This window comes from Arachis hypogaea, chromosome 13 (assembly GCF_003086295.3).
Source record: "Arachis hypogaea cultivar Tifrunner chromosome 13, arahy.Tifrunner.gnm2.J5K5, whole genome shotgun sequence".
Classification (NCBI taxonomy): Eukaryota; Viridiplantae; Streptophyta; class Magnoliopsida; order Fabales; family Fabaceae; genus Arachis; species Arachis hypogaea.
The window spans coordinates 127,037,097-127,058,344 of record NC_092048.1 but is presented as its reverse complement, the minus strand read 5'-3'; the positions used below and the strand labels follow the sequence as shown (position 1 = coordinate 127,058,344).

Here is a 21,248-nt window from a genome sequence, read left to right as displayed (position 1 = left end):
CTAAGAGCTTGCCAAAAGTCTTTATTAACTTAAGTATCGGAATCTCTTGCAGGTACTACCCCCACCTCCTCTCGGACGGCGGCACCTCGACATGAGAACAACCCTTGATAAGTTGACGGGACCTGGAGCTCAACCCTTGATAAATGGTGATGATCAACAAGATGGCCAGACAACCACTCGACATGACTAAGATGCAAGCATATTAAAAAGAAGTTGGGATACCGTTTCTATAGGTACAAAAATCTCATAAAAACTTTTTTGAAGCAGAGAATATTAAATAGGGATGATGATTCTGCTTCTGCAATTAATTTGGATTAAATATACCAAATGACAGAGACTAGAATAATGCACTCATAGACACTGACCATGGTGGATTGAAAACTGCAAATTCATCACCATCTTCAAATAAAAAAAAGGAAAAGAAAACGTGAGTTTCCTGCCATCTTTGTCGTTGCAAACACTAATGATTCCAATCTCCTCGTGGAATAGAATGGACAACGACATAGTACTTGACTTCTTCTCAAACTTGGAATCCGTCAGTGCTATGCCGACTTACAACCTTGGAAAGAATTTCACTCATGGTAATGGAGCAGTTGCATGTTCCAAATACATAGGTTTGATGAAGAAAAATAAATAAATAAAATATCACATATTGGCCAGTAATTGAAGGAGGAATAGAAAATATTGTTGGTAAAAATAATGAAACCTTTCTTTTCAACTTATGCCAAAAAATGGAGCATCAGCCAATTTGAATGCAACCCAATCAAAAGATCCTCGGGGCACATCTTTCTTTGATTACTCATAAATTGCATCACTACCAATGAATATAAAAAAAATTCTGTCTTTGAATTTGTGGTTGTTTGTAGACCAATAAAGATGGATGGCATCTAGGAAAAAAGCACACCACAACCAAAACAAGGGAGAAAAAAGCACCGTCCTAAGGTCATTGTAGAAAGCAAACCAAAATGAACTCGAAAGCCAATTGAAGAAAAGAATGTTCAAAGAAATCTCAATTGGCAAGAGGAAATATGTGAGAAGGAAATGATTAAACGAGACTCCTACTACTCCAACAGAAGAAATAACTGGTTTGATTAAAGATTTAATGACAGAATCTACAAAAAGTCCTGTAGAAGGACTTTGTTTGATGGATTTGCTGGCACAGAAAATACAATCACGCAACCAAGTACAGTAAAATTGGAGACAACATAAATGTAAGTCTTCCTCGCAGTATAGTCGCTTCCATAAAGGAGGTATCAAAGTCATTACCATAAGAGACACAGGTCCCGAGATTACTACAAATACCATCGAATCTAAGACCACACTACCAATGAGTGCCATGATTTGAAAAACTGGCTTGAGAAAGCCAGTTGGATAGATACATTGCTACAATGATGCTGGATGGAAAAAGAAGATAGGAGTGCAAATACAAAGAAAGATCACCAAAGTCTATAAGGACTCTAAATTGGCATGAGCACGTTAAGAGGACTTGGAGAAGTCAGAACAATTAAAGTCTCCTCAGAAAAGAGTGAAGACGACTTGTTATCCGACTTGACAGAAGTATTCCAAATAATAAGGCAGCACAGGATGAGGCTAAATCCCATAAAGTGCACCTTTGCCGTAGAAGTAGAAAAATTTATGGGGTTCATGCTCACCCAAAGGGGGAATTGAAGCTAACCCGACCTGCTTGAAAGGAGGCATGACTTCACATGGACCTAAGAATGTGAGCAAGTCTTCCAAGAATTCGTAAAATTCTTGCCTCAGCCTCCAATTCTTACCCGACATAAGATGCAAGAAGAGCTTGTCCTATATTTAGCTGTGGTCGACAAAGTAGTAGCCTCTACACTATTTAAAGAAAAAGACGTCGAGTGAAAGCTCGTCTACTTCACTAATAAAGTACCACATGGAGCTGAGCTCAATTATCAGAAAATTGAGCAAGTTGCATATACTTTGGTCTTGGCATCCCGGAGATTGTAACCCCACTCTCAAGCTCACACTATCAAAGCCCAAGCTAACCAGACCATGAAGCATATCTTCCAAAAAAATGGATATTGTAGGGCAGATGCTACGGTGGGTTGTGGAGTTGTCTGAATTCTATCTGAAGTATGAAACTTGGACGGTCATCAAGTTGCAATACTTGGCTGACTTCCTTGCGGAATATACCGATGAGCAAAAAGGGAGCTCCACGACTGGAAGGTGGATCATCAAACAAAGCTGGAAGTGGGCCAGACATCATCCTCAAGAATGAAAAAGGAAAGGTCAAGCATATAAGCTGAGAGCAGGATGGCCGAGCTAATGCCTTCTCCAAACTAGCCAGTACAAAGCCTGGGACAATAATAAAATCCTGGTCCAACAAACACCACAGTCACCTTCAATATCAAAAGAAGCCAACAAGACGGACATCTTCACAATCTAGGGATGGATAATCCAAGCATTGAATATACTAAATTTAACATCCTTTCTCAAGAGTAAAGGAAGGCAAGGATATTAATGAAAGAAGCTCAGCACTACACCTTAGTTTGTAATATTCTCTATAAAAGAGAAATCTCAACACCTCTATCAAATTGCGTCCCGACTTAGAATACAAAAGGTTCTGGATGAAACCCACAATGAAATCTATGGAATTCATCTGGGGGCAAGTCACCAGCAAGAAGGTGTTACGAGCTGACTTCTACTGACCAACTTTTCAGAACTCACACAAATGCTATAAGCAAATGGAATGACTCAAACTACTACTGAAAAATCTTCCTTTACTACCACTGAAGAATTCCACTTTCAAACATGCATACGGCATAGAAGCCATGATTTCCATCAACATAAATAAAGAATAACCAAGGACAACATTCAACAATAAAGTCGGAGCACTAAAGAAGAACTTGACCTACTTTCAAAATTCTAAAAGCAAACTCAGATAAGAGAAGAGGCTTTGAGAAATTCTACAATGAAGTTGGTAACATTCAAGCTTAAAAAGAAGAGTTTGACCTCCTTCTAGGAATCCGAGAGAAAACTCGAATAAGAAAAAGGTTTTGAGACAAAGGATGACTACGAGGTACGACAAGACTCGCCAAAAAAGACCTCATCCTGATAAGTAATAATATCGGGCTACCGAGGTAAGACAAAGAAAAGCTGACAGCAAACTGAATAGGACCCTACAAGATTACTGAAGTCTTAGAAAAATGGCTACTACAAAGTGTCGACCTCAAGGGTGAAGAATTGCCCAGGTCGCGACACGCCTCCAATATAAAGAGATACTACAATTTCTTATGAAAATTATTTTTCTATAATTAAAACATACCAATTGAAGATCGACAAACCACAAAAATCACAAGCCCACCCTATAGAGGTTGCTCGGATAAAGCGACAAGGAACCAATTGGTGGAAAGAAGTTACATACGCAAATTGGAAAAAACACCTCGAATCAGCTCGGGCCAAACGGGTTGAAAAAGTTGTGTTTAGAATAAGTCGCAAAAGTAACTTAACTAAATATGCCCCTTAAGGCATAAATAAGATTTAACAACTCGACCCACATGAGTAACAAATAAATCATACAAAATTCCAAGCCAACGAGCTCATCTCTACAAGTTCCAAAAATAAACGACCTGCATTAAAGACAAGTCGTATAAAATGAACGAACTTCACAAAAACAAGTTGTCCAAAGAAAACTTGTTCTAGTATCCATCACAACATAAGGACAACTTGGTTTAAACGAGTTGTACCAGTCAATCATATTTTCAACGAACTTGTATCAAGCACAAGTTGTGTCAACCTGAGAGCAAAGCTTTAAAAGTGATTTGTATCAAAACAAATCATTAAGGCAAAGTATTAAAAAGTGATTTGTATCAAAATAAATCACTAAAACAAAATTGAAACAACTTGATATAAAATGAGTTGTAAAAAATCAAAAGGGTAAAAACAAAAATGACAAGAAAAACAATCATTCAACCAAACGACTCGTACAGAAACCAGTTGAAAAGGAAAGAAAGGATTGTAAATTTTTTGAACAAAAGCGAAACAATCCTCTAATTAAAATAACTTGGATAAAATGAACTGTATCATACACAAGGATAACACCCTTGTAAAAATTAGAAAGGAGAGGAATAAGCATATAATCCTTTCACCTAAGGCGCCAATTTATACTCGACAAAGCGCGAAAATCACGAGCCGGCCTTTTTAATGGTTGCTCAGATAAAGCGATGAGGTTCAAATTGGTATCCAATGATTATAATACGACTTGATGATTTAAAATAACTCAAGCTCGTGAGTTGAACGAAATTGAGTAAAAAATATCCATATTATCTAAGCAATTTTTATCAAAACGAATCGCACAAAACGACTTGATATATAACGAGTTGTGCTTCAAAAAAGTGACTTGTATAAAAAAATAAGTCATCTATAAAAAACTTGGAATGAACGAGCTGAACAAATCATTGAAAGGTTTCATTCGATAATCTGATCTGCTTGATTGTTCGACTCCGACTTCATAAAGCTCGATTTCAAACAGGGGCACGATGGATAAAGCAACGAAATCCGATGGCTATAAAGATAATCTGATACTTTAAAAGGACTCAAACTAAACAAGTTGTACTTAAAACAAGTTATGAAGTCCTAAAAACAGCTCGAATTTGAACGAATTGTATGAGATCAGATCAAGAAATAACCACGTTTTAATTAAACGATTTGAAATGAAATAAATAGTAAAACCTTAAAACTACTCGTATTGAACAAGCTAAATGATGTTATACTAAAAAAATTACAAGTTTTAAAATAAACGATTTGTATCAAAACAAATCGTAAGAAATCAGAACTATAAGTTTCAAAAAATGATTTGTATTATAACAAATCATTAAGTCGCAAAACAACTCAAACTAAACGAGTTGCATGAAATCCGATCAAGAAATAATCATGTCTCAAAATAAGTGATTTGTACCAAAAACAAAGTCGTGCAACAAATTTACAAAATAGCTCGGTATAAAATGAGTTGTACAAAATCAGAATAAGTTTTAGAAAGGTAATTTGTATTAAAACAAGTCATGCATCCTCAAAACAACTCAATCTGAACGAGTTGTACGAAACTAGGACAAGAAATATTCTCTGGTTAAGCAACATGTTCTAAAACCAGTCATACAGAGCCTACAAGTCTTAAATAGCTCAGAAAGAACGAGTTGTACAAATTAATTCTAGAAACAAAAGACTTGGCCAAAAATAAATCGTATAAAGAGAGCAAGTCGCACAGAATGTGAAAACGACTTGTAGTATCAGGTTACCAAACGACAACTTTTAAGAAAGTAACAACTACATTACAACAAAATGATAGCACATGAAAAAGCGCACAAACAGTTACGGAGTGACGTTACGAAAACGTTACATCATTCAAATCATGTTAAGTCGACCGACCTCCTTGGTTTCAGACCTCAAAACTACTAAACAACTTCTCCACAGCTCAACATTTCGATTTGGTCATCTAATTGCTCAAGACCGACTTTGTAAAGCTCGACCTCAAGCAGGGGCACTATTCATACACTGATGGCCCACAATTTAGCCAGACCCAAAATGAATAAAGCCCAACCTACAGAAATCGTTCGATCTCCCACCTACCCGACCTCCTAAGAGATCAGACACAATAAGAAGATCTAATTTTACTTATCCAAATAAGTAACTGTCTCCCAAAATCTCTCCCACTATCTCTATCTTCACTAAAAGATAGATTCCAACAAACTCCCAAGATAAAGAAAACGGTTATCCATCGATAAAGGTGGAACAACTCCAAAAGGTGATTATCAACTCTACTATAAATACACTGACACTTCTCAGGTATATTCACATTCTAATCTACTAATAGCCTGCCAAAATGCTAACTTAAGTATCGGAGTCTCTTGTAGGTACCACTTCCCACCTCCTCACAAGGAACTCGTACAGCGGTACCTCGGTACGAGAACAAGTTGGACACTACCTCATAAGGAGTCTGGACCTCACGTTTAGGTCCAAATCAACGTTTCAGGTAACTCTCAAAACAATAAATATAGTATATAGTATATTAATAATTAAAGTATACATCCACTTGAGTTGCAGGAGCAGGATTAGGGGATGTAAGACGCAACTGTAAAATGTGATTATCCAATCATAATTTACTCTTCAAGGATTAATCCGCCGCAGAACGGAACTCCATTGCCAATGGATTGCTGCATGCATAAAGCGATATTCGAATTTTCAACACTTGTTTATACATTCACTTGGAACCGAAAGAGTACTACTATACATTCAAATTTCAAGGTGGATGTTACAATACTCCCCTAATGTTTGGAGTTTTGAAAACTCCTTTACATTACCAATATTGTAATGTGTGTTGGCACAATTTTCTAACAGGTATTCTATTAATAGAGCTTTTATTATATATTGATAACATCATCAAACAATTAATGCCAACAAATTATATTTTTTTAAAAAGTTAATATTTAAAAAATTAACACTAACATAAAATTATACTTTGAAATAAAAATCATAAAATAATCATAAAATATTAATCTCCCATCTTTACTTATTAAGCAACGTTTTTTTTTAATTAGAGTTTTATTAGTGTTAATTTTTTTTATTGAAATAAAATAAAAAATTATTGTTTTCCATCACAATTTTTTTATTTTTATCTTTTAAGATTTATTTTATTTTAGAATTTCATAAACTCATTACAGTACGATCTAAATCGTACTGGTATATTTTTTTTTATTTAATCTAATTTTATTCACATAATTTAAAATTATAAAATTTTTAAATTAAAATTTAAATAAATATAATTTAATTAATAACTTAATTTAATTTAATAAAAATAAAAATATTCATATTATTATATTTATATGATTAATTATATTTATTTGATTTAAAAAAATAACTATTTAAAATTATTAATTATAAATTAAAAAATAAATATAGTCATATTATTTTTAATACGATTACGTTTACAATACTTCCTAATAGTTTGGTGAATCAATCGTGTATAAAATTTTTAATTATTTAATGAATTAATACTCCGTATATTTTTATTTTTAAATTAGTTTTTTGCAGTTAAAATTTTTATTATTTTCTTTATATTTATTTTACCTCTTCTGCTTTAAATTAAAAAATCCTTTATATTTATTTTAAAATATCATATTTAAGTCCCTAACGTTTTAAAATTAGCTTAATGTTGTCCTGCCATTAGGGATCTGTTAACAGAATTGACGACGAGACAAAATTGAAATGATTTTGAAAAGTTAGGGACATAAATAGGACGAAGTTTGTAAATTTGTAAGTTTAACCTTAAAATGAATACTAAATAATGTATTTGGATCTATTAAAACCAAATACAAATTTCTTCTTTTAAATTAATAAAACAACCTTGATTGTATAACTAGTATTTTTGTCATTTTAAAATGATCTAAAAGTGTATCGTAATCTTTTTTAAATTAAATTTGAATTTTAACATTATAATTTAATTAAACAACAATAATCTTAAAAGGATATTTTAGTCTTTTCAAGATTAATCTTAAATAGTATATTTTTATTTTTTTTAATATTTAGGACAATTTTCTAATTTTTAAAGCATTTGAAAAGACCATTACTACTAAATAAATATTTTAGACCTTTAAATTTTAATGTTACTCTTTAAAAAGAGTGCTTTTATCTTTTTAAATTCAATATAAATTTTTTATTTTTAAATTAATTAAATAACTCTAATCTTAAAAGAGTATTTTACTATTTTTTTCTTTTAAAAATTATTACAAACTTGTTTTACTTTTTTTGAAATTAAATTAAATTTTCAGTTACTTTTAAATGATATTTTAGTCTTTTCATCTTAATTCTAAAAAAATATTTTTTTTTCTTTTCATTTTTTTTTTATTTTATGATAATCTAATATCAAATCAAAATAAAATAATATAATCTGATTTAATAATAGCCCAGATTTTTTTTATCCCACAACTAGCCCAGTAGCCCAACACAAAAATAAATGCAAATAATAATGATAAAACAAATAAAATACAACTTTGTTACTTACTTTATTTATAGAGTTTCAATACCCCAAAAGTTGTAAGGAGCATTTAATCGGTCCCCAAGTTTCAACTACTCCCTGTGACTTTGTCAACCATGCACTAAGTTGGCCGTATGAATGACTATGTGTCGTTACTTCACCGCACATCTTCGTATGAAGATGGACTGGCGTTATCTCAAAACTAGCGACTATTTATTATTTTATTTACATTTGTAGACGGAACAGCAGCTCTCCAATTTCAATATATCACCACAACCATACAAATCTAACCAAACTCAGTTGAGTGACTATAATTCACATTAGATCAATCCTGTAGCACCCTGATAGAAGACCAAATTACCAAAACCCATTGTCAATCTCGACTCTACGGTCATTTTTCTGAGCAGGTAGATCCATCTTCAAAATTCAAACTCATAAAAGACCCAGTGATTTCAGCTGTTGAACATGTTCCAGTGGGAGAGATGGAGGAGACCAGTCAGACCGTGACACCTCTCCGTCGATATCCTCAACGACATACTCCTGCGATAATAAGCAGAAACTTGCCTTATCAAGAATTTCAAGATGATGTCTGGTTATTTGGGAGTACTTTTTAAGTAAGGATTAAAGATGCAGTTAACTTATGAACAGGGGAAGAAAAAAGTAAAAGTTACAAATGAAGTTAACTTCATACATGGGAAAACCAGTATTAAAAGCCACTACTAGAATCTAGAAGTGGCTAGAAGTTTCGGCAGTTTGTGCGTCATAAGTTTGCACTGTAAAACTGTCGCTGCCAAATTTACATCACCATGTAAAATGGAGGCAAGAAGAAAGGAATCTGCATTGAGAGTATTGGCTATTCCTACCATAATAAAATATGAAACCACAATCTCAGATTTACATGCTATGCAAAGAGAAAAAGCCTACCACCACATATTGTAGCAATTTGGAGATAAATCCCTATGTAGCTACACTAGTTGCATAGATCAGTGAGTTTCTTCTCTCTTTTTTAAAAAAGAAAACATTCCTTTTCGGTTACTATATCAGTAAGGTAATTAAGTTGACTTAGCAACCGCAATGTATCAATAATTGACAGTTCGTTGAACTGTAAAAATAAACAAAAAGAAAGAAAGTGAATGGCACCTTTGTAAGCATCCTTTTTGCAAGTATATGATAATGACGCTGCCATATTCGTTGTCCTATCATGGTAGCCACTAATACACTGTAAAATATCCCAATTAGAGTAAAGAGTCCGAGAAAAATCAAAGCCATTATGAATAGTAATGGCAGCCCTGCTTCTCCAGCACCTCCCATGCAACTTCCACATTCAGTTGCCATCGTTCCGCAACTCTCAAAGCATGCAGTGCAATCAGTCCACATGCAAAGTGTCCCCGGTAAATGGCAGTCTGCGCAGACTCTGCAATGACAGAAACGAAAATAAAATCAGCCTCAGTCACTACCGTTCTGAACTTCTTGTCCCAGCATACAGTCTACATTTAGCAGGTCCAAGGATGCATCACTTGACAGCTTCACTGATATGTATTTTAAGAAAGCTATAGTTTACAAGCATTCCTTCTTAGTGAAAGAAAGGTATCCAACATAGCGCCGATTAAGTCTTATACAGTACTCTTGAACCATGGATTTTGCAATAAAGAATTTGAAAGAAAACCTATGATGCCTCAGGCAGATGTTTAGTGTATAATGGTGTGTTTTAAGTTTTAACATCACAAGACTCAATATATAGGTAAAGGCAGAGGAAGTGGGAACTACCCAGGATGGCAGCAACAAAGACAGATTTCTCGACAAGGCTGTGCCAAGTCATTGCGAACTCTTCGATCATAACAAGTAATGAAGCATCCTGATAGGCCAAGCAATACAAAAAACAAGAGGGCTCCTACATTCAAAAGGACCAAAAGGAAATAAACGACCAAACCAGCACGTAATAAGAACTAATAAATCAGCATTATTTTTATAGGGGGAAAAAAACATCAAGCCATCATCACCAAAATAAACAAGAACATCAATTCTTGGTATAAGCATTTGGATAACTACTGCACAACTTAATAATTATTTACCACATATGTAGTAAAAGCTTGGCTCACTATCAAAACCCCAAACAAGACGAAGCCAGTACTGCTGGTAACCATCTATTAGATAAACCAAATATGCCAATGAAGCAATGACCTGCAGAAAAAGGAAATACAGAGCCACAGGCAGCCATGTAGAATCAGAACATCTGAGCAATTAACAAATTATTACAAAAGGCATCAACATGGCTACGAAGATGGAAACAATTCACCTACAAGCTGAACTGCCAGAAATATAAACAAAATGTCTCTGGTGACAAAAAACCGAAATTTCAAGGTACGCCATTTCCTATCTGCAGCACCATGAACACGCAAATGATAAGGTGCCTTGCAAGTAGTGCAATGAGCAAATGCAAACCCTTCCTGCAAGAATTGACCAATAAACTCAGAAGAATGTGTCTTACAGAACTACAAGGATAAGCACACTTTGATATTGAGGAATTCAAAAATATGTACATGGCAGGAGATTCCAAAAGTAAGTTTGCAAAGCAGAGGATACATATAGCATGAGCCATAAAACTAAATTGTGAAGCCTAACTACCTAACAAGAACTAAGCAAGCACATAAAACCTTTTCATAACAATGTGTATAAATTTTACAATGATTAGATTCCTAACCAGAAAACAACTTTCTAAGAATGAAAAGTATTCATATCAATAAAAGTGGCATCCGCTTATTGTCACATATAAGTTGGCAACCCTTAGCTAGTAATCATATTCATCACTTATGAACCACATAATTGTTACCCTATGCAAACAGTATATAGATTGATATTGCGATAGTATACAAACCATTGAAACTTAAATATAGACGGCATCCATACCTTAACCGCACGCCAGTGATCCAAACACTCTCGATGTACATATTTTGATGTACCTTTGCATTTGCAAGGAGCAATGAAATCTCTGCCTGGGATGAATTAAAAGTAAAATTAACTAAATATATTTGTAAAACAGGCAGATAGTAACTGGTAGGATATATCATGAACCATGATAATCTAAATGTTAAGCTAAATAATAAGTATTCACAAATTCATATACTAGGGAATTGCAATAAATTCAAGTATCAGTAAACTGAGCTAAGAATTCAGAGTAACAACTAAAAAACTAAGAACTACAGCTAGAATTATACAAGTAATAGCTCGATATAAATAGTTCAAGCTCAAATTGAGATAAAATGTTGTTTATTTCAAACTAAAGCAAATGCATTTATCCACTCGGAAAAAAATCACAAATAGAGTAGAATCGTGGAACAAGCTCAGAACAGGTGATCGAATCCCTAAGCTGGAAATTAGAAACATTTAAACAGAAAAAAGAGAATGGAAAGGGCAAAATTACCATCTGTTTCGAGACAAATCCGGCATTGGATTTGTTCGGAGGAACCGGCTTCAAGGTCGATGGCGGAAGAGTGGGTGATAGATGAAGGAGGAATTAGAGGAGAAGAAACTATTTGATCCGTCATTAATTAACTAATAATCAATCAATCAATTAATTAATTAGTTAATTATTAAAGGGAAAGTTGGAAGTTGAAGTAAGAGGAAAATGGAAGATTGGAAGGGTACAAAGGAGAGAAGCGAGAGTGAACAGTGAAGTTGAGTTTAGCCGTTTACGAAAACCTTCTTGTTATTCCTAACTAATTCTGTTGCTTACTGAGTGTAGGAAGAGTAGGTTCCACTCTATCCCTCTTATTCCTTGCTTTCCTCTTTGTATCTCTTGGGTGGAGAACAAATTTCAGTGTTTAATGATTACGCTGCGAAATTAGGAGAAAAGGGTGAGACCAAGAATTGAGAATTCCCAAAAGCCAAAACTAAACACAACCTTTCAGCAACGAAAACTACCTTTTCAACTATGGACTTTATTTTGACAGCATGATTTGATTGAGCAAAAAACCATCAGCGACCAATCAAGTTCGATCAAATTGTTATAAATATTTTTTATATTATGTACTATTTATTGTGTATGTATTTCTTCATCTTTAAGCGTGTTTTTTCTTCTTCTTCCTTATACATTTTTGTAACTCCTTCTCTTCTTTCTTTTTCTTCATTTTTTTTTCTTTTGATATTGTTGTCATTATTTATTTCGCAAGTAAAATTCGGTCATTGTCCATTCTCACAAAGAATAAAGCGATTCCTACCAAAAAAAAATGGATATTTCAACCTTCAACCTTTTTATTTTGAGATAATATGATTTTTCTGTTAAAAAATTCATTAAATAATAATAAAAATTAGTTTTGTAGAGATTTTATTTATATTTTATGGAAGTTTTAAACCCCCACAAGCTATTAATAAGTTTGTTTTTAAAAAATTCCTTCACCAATAATGGTTAAGTGAAGAAAAATCATTGATGAAAATGATGCCGTAAAAAAAATAATTGTAGTACAATACTTTTTAAAAGAAAAAAAATGGGGTTAAGTACAATTTTAGTACCTAAGGTAGGGGCTAAAAATTTTTTTCGTCCCTAATTTTTTTGTTTACAAATCATCCCTAAGGTTTAATTTAATTTTAAAATTGTCCTTCGGACGAAAATATCCTTCCCCCTTCTTCTCCAAAATCAACAAAAACAGAACCTAAAGCTGAAGCTAAAGCTGAACTAGAAGTTGAAGCAGAAGCAGATGCAACACCAATGAAACAACAATCAGAAGCACAACAACAACAATGGATAATGAAATCAGAAGAAGAACAACAACAAAAGCTACTAGAAGTAGAAGAATAACAATAATGGACTAAAACAAGAACCCAGAAAATCATCATCATCATCGTCAAGAACTCAGAAAAATAAGAACCCAAATGCAGAACTCAGAACTCAGAAAAACAAGAAAATCATCATCATCATTGTCAAAACTCAGAACCATTGACAAAACTCAGAACTAAAATTCTTCCTCTTTCATTAACAAAACTCAGATGTAATTACAATAATCAGAAATCCATAAATTCATCTTCAATTACAAAAACTGAAAATCCATAAATATAATTACCGAAAATCCCTCTGAAAATCTTTGTTGCAAATTTCGCACACGACTACCACCACCACCTCTTGGACGACGATGAAAAAAACACGAGGGCGCGGCCAGACGCGTTGCGGCGAGGCGAGGGCGAGTTGCAGTGAGGTTAGGGCGCAAGTCGCGGCGCTGCGAGGCGACAACGACGGCGAGGGCAAGGAGAAATAGCGAACGACGAGGAGCAGGAGTGGCGGCAGCGAGGAGCAACGGCGGTGGCCCTTTCCCTTCTCTCCCCCCCGGTGGGTGATATCCTTCCCCCTTCCCCGGTTACCCTTTTTCTCTTTTTTTTTTTCTTTTTTTAGTTAAGGTTATTTTCGGAATAAAAATTAAAAATTTAGTAAAAATGACAATTTTAGAACTAAGTTAAATCTTTGGGACGATTTTGTAAGTAAAAAAAGGTTAAGGACGAAAAAAATTTTTAGCCCCTACTTTAGAGACCAAAATCGTATTTAACCCGAAAAAAATAACATCGAATAAAAAATGAAAGAAGAGAACTTTAATGTTGATAATATTGATATTGGTGATGATGACGATAGAGGAAATAATGATAATGATAAAGTATGGTTACACAATAAAAATAATAGAAGTAGAAGTGATAATAGTGAGGATGAAAAAAGTAGTGGTAGTAGTGGTAGTAATTGATTATATTGTTCAAAAGAATTTTGTGGAGTTTAAAACCCCCACAAAATACAAATAAAACCCCCCACAAAATTAATTTTTGTTATTATTTAACAATATTTTTAACAGATAAATCGTATTATCCCAAAATAAAAAAGCTGAGGACCGCGTCCGTTTTTTTAGACATATATCACGTTATCTTTCGTGAAAATGGACAAGGACCGAATTGGGTCTTTATTCTTTCTTCCATCTCTTTTTTCATTTGATTTATATTTCTTTTCTCTTGTTCCTTTATTATCATCACTATCATCATTCTCATCTTTTTCTTAATTAAATATCACACGATAAGAAAGTACATCATATTTTTATGTTACAGTTAAAAAATTTTGGTGTCAAAATAAAAAATTTTTGTGTTACAATTAAGATATTTTGCTATTATTTTTCTGATAAATTTTACACAATTCAAAATTCTCCTTCCTCTTCCTCCTCCACATCATCATTATCTTCTTCTTTTTCTTCTTGTTTTACATCCTCCTCCTTTTCTTCGTCATCGTCATCATCATCATCATCTCTTTTTTCTATTCATCTTCTCCTTTTTTTTTTACCTTTTTATAATTTCTCTTATTTTACCCTTTTAACAAGAATAAAAATAAAAATAAAAAAATACATAATACTACAAAATTACCACAAAAAGAAGGAAAAAAAACACAAGCAACAGTAGCAACCATAGAAGAAAAAAAAGAACAAAATCACCACGAAGAAGAGGAGAAGAAGAAAATAAACGCAAGCAACAACAGCAACCATAGAAGAAGAAGAACTGCGCGAGATACAAATGTTTACGTTAGTGGAGAATTGAAACATATAGACATACTCTCACTAATGAAACTGATTTTTGTTAGACGTGAACTAACTTAGTTGAACTTGGTTGTCAAAAATACTTGAATGTGTGTGTAGCAGTTGATCAAGACGGTCTTGCTATACATCCAAGTATTTTTTGCCAACCAAGTTCAACCAAGTTGGCCCTAACTCAATAAAAATCACTCACATAACTTGCTCGTTAATCATACAGTTCTTCTTCATGTTCTTTTGTTTTTACTTCGCGCGTTTCCACCTCACCATTATTCTTTTATTGCTCTTGTTGTTGCTACATTTCTTTTATTTCCCCTCCCCCTCTTTTTTTGATAGTTATTGTAGCATTTTTTATTTTTTTTTTTTGTTTGATTTTTTTTTATTCTTGTTAAGAGACTGAAATAAAAAGAATTATAAGAAGGTAAAACAAGAAGAAGAAAAAGAAGAAGATGATGATGATGATGATGATGATGAATATAAGGATGGAGAATTTGGAATTGTGTAAAATTTATCAAAAAATAACACCGAAATATTTTAATTGTAAATATGTGAAAAAGAAAATGATGATAATGACAATGAGAAAAGTTTTGAATTGAGCATAATTTATTAAAAATAGCACCAAAATTTTTTAACTGTGATATGGAGTTTTTTAATTTTAACATCAAAATTTCTTAACCGTAACACATGTTCTTGTTAAGAGGGTAAAACGAGAAGAATTATAAAAATGTGAAAGAAGAAGAATAAGAGAAAAAAGAATTTTAAATTATGTAAAATTTATTAGAAATGGTACCGAAATTTTTGAACCATGACATAAAAATATTTTTTATTGACATTAAAATTTGTTAGCCATGACACAGGAGATTTTTTAACTAAATTTTCGTATCATTTAACTAACTAAGTGGTATTAAATTATACATAAGAATAAGAGGTATAACTATTTCTGTGTCATTTGTACAAAATTTAAATATCTTTTATTGGTTGAGTGAGTTAAAATTTTGAATTTGTGGTTCTTTAAAACTTTTTGTGTTTTTTATAAAAAAATTTGTTGTCATTTTCAACAAATTTCTTGTGTCACTAACAAAAAATTTCTATTATTTTAGTTATCGTTAAACTAATTGTATGATATTGAACTAAGAAGAAGAATATGACAATGATAATGATGATAGTGATGGTGATTATCATGATAATGAAAAAGAAAGAAGAAAAAAAAAAATCAAATGAGAGAAGAAGTGTGATATTATACTAAAAATATATATATAACGATGATGATAGTGATGGTGATAATAATAATAAAAGAGAAAAAAAGAGAACAATAAATCAAACCAGAGAAAAAAAATAGAAAAAAGAGGAGGAGAAAAAACAAGAAAAAAGAACAAAAATATAAAAAGCATCCTTATATAAATTTGACTTGGTTGAATTTTAGTTAAAAAAAAGTTTGGTTGTCTAGCTTTTATGCTTTTGATAATAATAATGCAAGAAAAATATTGGTTATATTAGTTAATTAATATTTTTTCTTTTATTTTATATTTAGATTTAATTTGGATAAATAGTTTAATTAATTTTTTTTGAGAAAAGAATTTAAATAATAAATATTTATATTAAAAATAATTTATAAATAAATTATTTTGTATTTAATTTTTTAATTCTAAAAGTACTTATTTTAAAAGAAGAATAATAAAAAAATTTTATTATAAAAAAAATCAATTTTTTTATAAACACTTAAATAAATTTTTAAAATATTATAATTTAATTTTAAAAACTGTATCAAATATTAATATTATAATTTTTTATAAGTTAAAAATAAAAAAAATTACTTATAAACTTATCTAAATTGGCCATTAAGCTAATATTAGTTAACTTTCTACTTCGATAGTGAAAAATATTGATTTTTTAAACAATTTTTCGACGCCAATATCTAAATCCTCACAAAGTCACTGTCGATAAAGATAAGGAGCCTCAGGACTCCCAAGTCCTAAACAACTTCTGTGAAGGAAAATAAAACTGTTTCAATACCAGCTCAACGATATAGGGAGAAAAGTCAGTAAAATATCATATAGATTTTCTCTATTGAATTAAGCACTGCTCGCTCGATAATGTAGCATTCTAATTACGCAATGGGAAACACAGATATCAATTAAGCGTTTAAAACATCTACAAAAAGCCTCCTTTTAAACTAAAAATTGAAACGTGGAAGTTTAGTACCAAAAAAAAAAAAGGAAGAAAAAAGCATGGAAGTTAGAATCCAAATTGGTACACAATAATACAGATAGGAGGCTTTAACTAAGACTAAATTTACTTCTTCCTTTTCTTTGGGGGCTGCAGGGCTTCCTCATCTTCCTCATCTTCTTCATCTTCATTCTCTTCTTCTTCAACACCCTCCTCTTCCTCTTCTTCGCCACCTTCATCTTCTTCGTCGTCATCATCGTCATCCTCATCGTCATCTTCATCTTGGTCATCACCGTCACCTTCACCGTCTTCATCTTCCTCCTCTTCTCCATTCTCTTCTGCTGCCCCGCCACCAGCTCCACCCTCGGGAGCCTTCTTTGAGTTGCTCTTCTTGTTGGAGTTGTTGCCATAGCCGCCACCATCTTCAGAGGACAAGTCCTCTTCGCCCTCTCCAAATCCACCATCTCCATCATCATCATCGTCTCCTTCATCATCATTACCATCTTCTCCCTCGGCATCAAATTGTTTGTCCTGACTTGGGGCTTTACCGTCTTCTTTGGTTAATAGCAGCCCATACAGATCCTACACCAGTTGAATCATCGATTCCATAATCAAATTCTTTCATCAGTGGATTCAGAATACTAAAAAGAATTTAATTTTAAATTCCATAATCATTATATAAAGGGTAGATGTCAAACATAAAGATAGATAGATCAACCTAAAATCGATCAAATCAAACAAGTACAAATACTTCATTTGTATTCTGATGCAATACATCTTGCTAGGTACTTCAGAAACTTGGTCAAGTGAATTTCAACTACAAAGTACAAATATCGCAGAAATAACTAAGTTAATGTTATTTTAAATTGTTGTTAAAAATTAATCCAAGTTTACGAATAAAAACCAGTCTCATTTTCTGTGTCAAGATCCAAGCCAGATTGTCGCTGTATATACAACACAACTTCAAACTAAGAACTACACACAACCATGCTTTAATATAAAAATAAAATATAGAGTTTAAAATTTTTTATTAAAACGTGAATTTTAAATAATTAACTCTCCTATTATTATTATTATTATTATTATTATTATTATTATTATTAGGAAAAGTATAGGAACCAATGAAATATTTATACAATGTGTACAATGGAAGTTTAGGGAGTATTAGAAATATAACCATTAGTGTTACCTTTTTCCATCAGCGTAAGCTTCTAGGATGAGTGGTATTATGACATGGTATCAAAGCTCTAAATTTGAAAACTTAAGAGTTCGATCTTTAGTGAATCCAAAATCAGCTTAAGCTTTTAGAATGAATGATTTTATGATATTTATTATCTCTAGTACCCTATTGTTATTTTGGATATTATGGGTGATGTTCATTTTATTATTCGCTACACGATTTGAGTCCAGTTAGAAATGACTTAAAAGAGTTAAGACGGTACAAAGTGGAAGTAGCATAGTTTATGACTATGTCCCATCGCATTAGATTCCAGGCTCTTTTTTGTCCCACCCAAGATGCCAAGAACGGGGGAATGCAAAAACGACACGCGTTGCTGCAACGAGCTTTACGCTCAAAAGCATATCCAAGCGAATAATCCACCACTGATTACGAATCCGCTACCCCACCCCTCATCAATCCTCTCTTTCCTTGACTTTTGACTTTTTCTCTTCTCACACACTCACACCACGACAAAAAAAAGATATTTTATTATTTGTTCTCAACGGGGTTCCTCGTGGTGTTTATCACGACTTAAACTAATCATCCCACAACACCACTTCATACTCCTCAAAACCATCTTATTTTGTTGTAATTTTTTCTGGGAAAAAAACTAAAGATAATTATCCCAACAGACAACAAAACCCTGAAAAAAAATGCAGAGATAATTATCTTTACACAGAGACTATCTAGTCTTACAAAATTAAAAATGAAGAACCGGAAAAAATATTTTTTTTTATTGGGGACTTCGTGGCCTTTCAAAACAATTATCATTGACCGGAATAGTATTCACACCCCTCCCTTTTTTTTTAATTCACAAAACCTTACTCTCCGCGAGGAAATCTTGCTTTAAAAAAGATTAGGAATAACATGTACCCCTTAATCTGACAACAAAACCCTGTTATTATTAGTGAACAACATCCACCAAATAATCTTACATTTTAAGGTTTTTGTTTTTTTTGGTGAGTTTACATTTAAAGGTTTTCTTAGCTTTTGTTTTAGGAAAAATACAGGTAAATAATAAAAATATTAAACAATGAAAATATTAAACAATGTTCATTCCCCTTTGTTTTATAGGAATCGGAGTAAAAACAAAAAACCCAAAAAATATATACGACCAAAGTGCGCATGCTAGCAAACACCAAACTCAACTCTAGACACCCAAATGTTCAAACCAACGGCGCACATTAGCCGGTCTAGTAGTAAAGTATTATATCCAGATATATATAAATCCTTATCTTATCTAGCATCTAAAAATTAAAAACAAAAAAAGTTTGTGCCAAAAACAATAAAAAACGGTTTCCGAAATAAATTTCTTAGAATAATTCTATTATAAGACCTTTCAATAATTCATAAATAAAGACTACGATCTTGTAACGGAAAGAAATATTTATTCCCATTATACTTGATACTTTATTAAGAGAAAAAACGTAAAACCAGTGTGAAAAATTCTAATAGGTAGGTCGTAGGGTCATAGTGGATCTTAGAAGCGCAAATTAGCAAGTTAAATAATAAGGTCATGGACAAAAAGGACCGAAAATTTCCCATATCTGATGAGACCTTACATCTGTAGAAAACACAAACTACTTTCAAAACAAGAATAGATCTTGACAAGGTTGAGACAAGTAAAAACTTTGAACTTTCATTTCCTTTCTAATTTTTTTCTTTTCAAAGAGGAAATATAAGTTTCGGAGGGTTGATTTTGAATACGAAGGGTAGGGACTCACCGGAGACAAAAGCGTGGCTTTGACGAGAGCAGAAGCTAGCATAGTTGCGAGCGCTTCCGCGGCGCACGTCAACGCGCCATAATTGAGCGTAACCGTCACTGAGCTGTTCTTAGCTTCCATATCCGTACAACAGACCAACTAATACCTTCTCGAGCCAGAAAACGTTATCCTGTAGAAAAATAATAATAAATAACATAAAACAGAAAAAAATAGGGGGGAAATTAAATTTTTTAAATGGAAAAAATAATCACTACCGTTAGATCATCCGTAAAATCATAAGAGCGCAGATCTTATTTCAGCAAGTACCGCAGTTAACACTGATTATTAGTTTAGTATTTTATTAAAAAAGCTATAACATAGGTTTATCCAAAAGAAATTGAAAAAAAAATTAATTCAAAGAATATTATTTTCTGACACAACTGGACAACGACAACCAGAATTTTAAGACAACAATACACAGCAATAATTCTACGCAAAACTGAATATAATTAGAAAAGGCATGTAAAAGAAGTAAATTTTTTGCGTTAAACGAGAAAGTTGAGCTGAAGAGCTCGCCGGAAGTAGAAGCTTTTCAGCAAAAAACATCATAAAAGCAGAGAATTCAACACAGAACCCTTAAGATCCCAAAAGAAGAGTGACAGAACTCAAAGTAACACAAGAAAAGCATAGTACGTAAAGAATTAACAAGAATTGAGGAAGAAGAAGGTTGAAAGCGTACCAGGAAGGAAGATCTAGAGACCAAAAACGTGGATCTGAGGCGTTAGAGCTCTAAAACCTCGGAGAAGAAGGAGAAGAAGCCCCGTACATTGTGGACCGTTGGATCTTGATCGTAGAAACTAGAAAACACAGAGCAGCAAAATATAGAAATATCAGAGGTTAGAGAGAGAGAACACAGATACTGAAGACCGAATGCTCGTAATTTCTCAGCCAAGTATCGGGCAGTTCGGGCAGCGTCCCAGATAAGGGGAAAGATTGGGAACGGGCTGCCCGAAGAGGCAGGTAAGGACAAGTGTGGGTTTATTTAATTTAAAAATGGTTATTTCTGGGTTTTTGATATGAATGATTTTCAATTAATCACCCGGTCTTTACCGGAAAGTCAAGTTTTTAATTAATCTTTAAAATAATAAAGAACGTTTCTTTTGTGTAAATTCCGATTCGGTTCTTTGTGCCTATGCGAAACGTCGCACGTGTGTAGTTGTACTATTCTCCTACTATGATTATGATTATCTTCTCCAACCGTGGTTACTTATTCAACCCTGGTTTAACCAGGATTGTGCATTGACTAACCAAATAGGATAGGACTATAGTCTATAGGGGTGGTTGGTGAAATATCAAGTGTTTTATTTTAAATAGGTTATAGTAGGTAACTAATAATTTTTTTGAATAATAAGAATAACTATTAATTAAATTAAAATAAATTATATTTTTAAATTATTTATTTAAATTTTAATATTAGAATAATTATTTACATATTTAGTAAAATAAATTTTTGATATATTTATTATTTACATTATTTAATATTTTCATTATCTATCTATATTTTTTTATTTTAAATTTATAGATTTCAAAAAGGAGTCGACGCCGTTTGTTCAGTT

At 32.6% G+C, this 21,248-nt stretch overlaps 2 protein-coding genes across 4 annotated transcripts; both read right to left on the bottom strand.

The window, feature by feature from the left end:
* Window positions 1-8,000: 8,000 nt before the first annotated feature.
* On the bottom strand, window positions 8,001-12,127 carry LOC112733270 (uncharacterized). Of its 3 annotated transcripts, XM_025782172.3 has the most exons (9): window positions 11,918-12,054; window positions 11,642-11,829; window positions 11,418-11,548; window positions 10,904-10,989; window positions 10,297-10,443; window positions 10,069-10,177; window positions 9,764-9,887; window positions 9,137-9,410; window positions 8,001-8,536 (listed from the first exon to the last, which is right to left on the bottom strand). In XM_025782172.3, the coding sequence occupies exons 3-9, from the start codon at window positions 11,539-11,541 to the stop codon at window positions 8,429-8,431; spliced, it is 972 nt and encodes a 323-aa protein (XP_025637957.1). In that variant the 5' UTR covers window positions 11,542-11,548; window positions 11,642-11,829; window positions 11,918-12,054; the 3' UTR covers window positions 8,001-8,428. The 3 variants fall into 3 exon arrangements, with proteins under 3 accessions (XP_025637957.1, XP_072068569.1, XP_072068571.1); XM_072212468.1 differs by having other exon boundaries at window positions 11,418-11,829; window positions 11,918-12,127; XM_072212470.1 differs by lacking the exon at window positions 11,918-12,054 and having other exon boundaries at window positions 11,418-11,913.
* A 4,455-nt stretch (window positions 12,128-16,582) lies between these two features.
* On the bottom strand, window positions 16,583-20,995 carry LOC140178002 (uncharacterized). The gene is made up of 3 exons (XM_072212471.1): window positions 20,372-20,995; window positions 19,654-19,822; window positions 16,583-17,292 (listed from the first exon to the last, which is right to left on the bottom strand). The coding sequence occupies exons 2-3, from the start codon at window positions 19,771-19,773 to the stop codon at window positions 16,837-16,839; spliced, it is 576 nt and encodes a 191-aa protein (XP_072068572.1). The 5' UTR covers window positions 19,774-19,822; window positions 20,372-20,995; the 3' UTR covers window positions 16,583-16,836.
* Window positions 20,996-21,248: the final 253 nt, after the last annotated feature.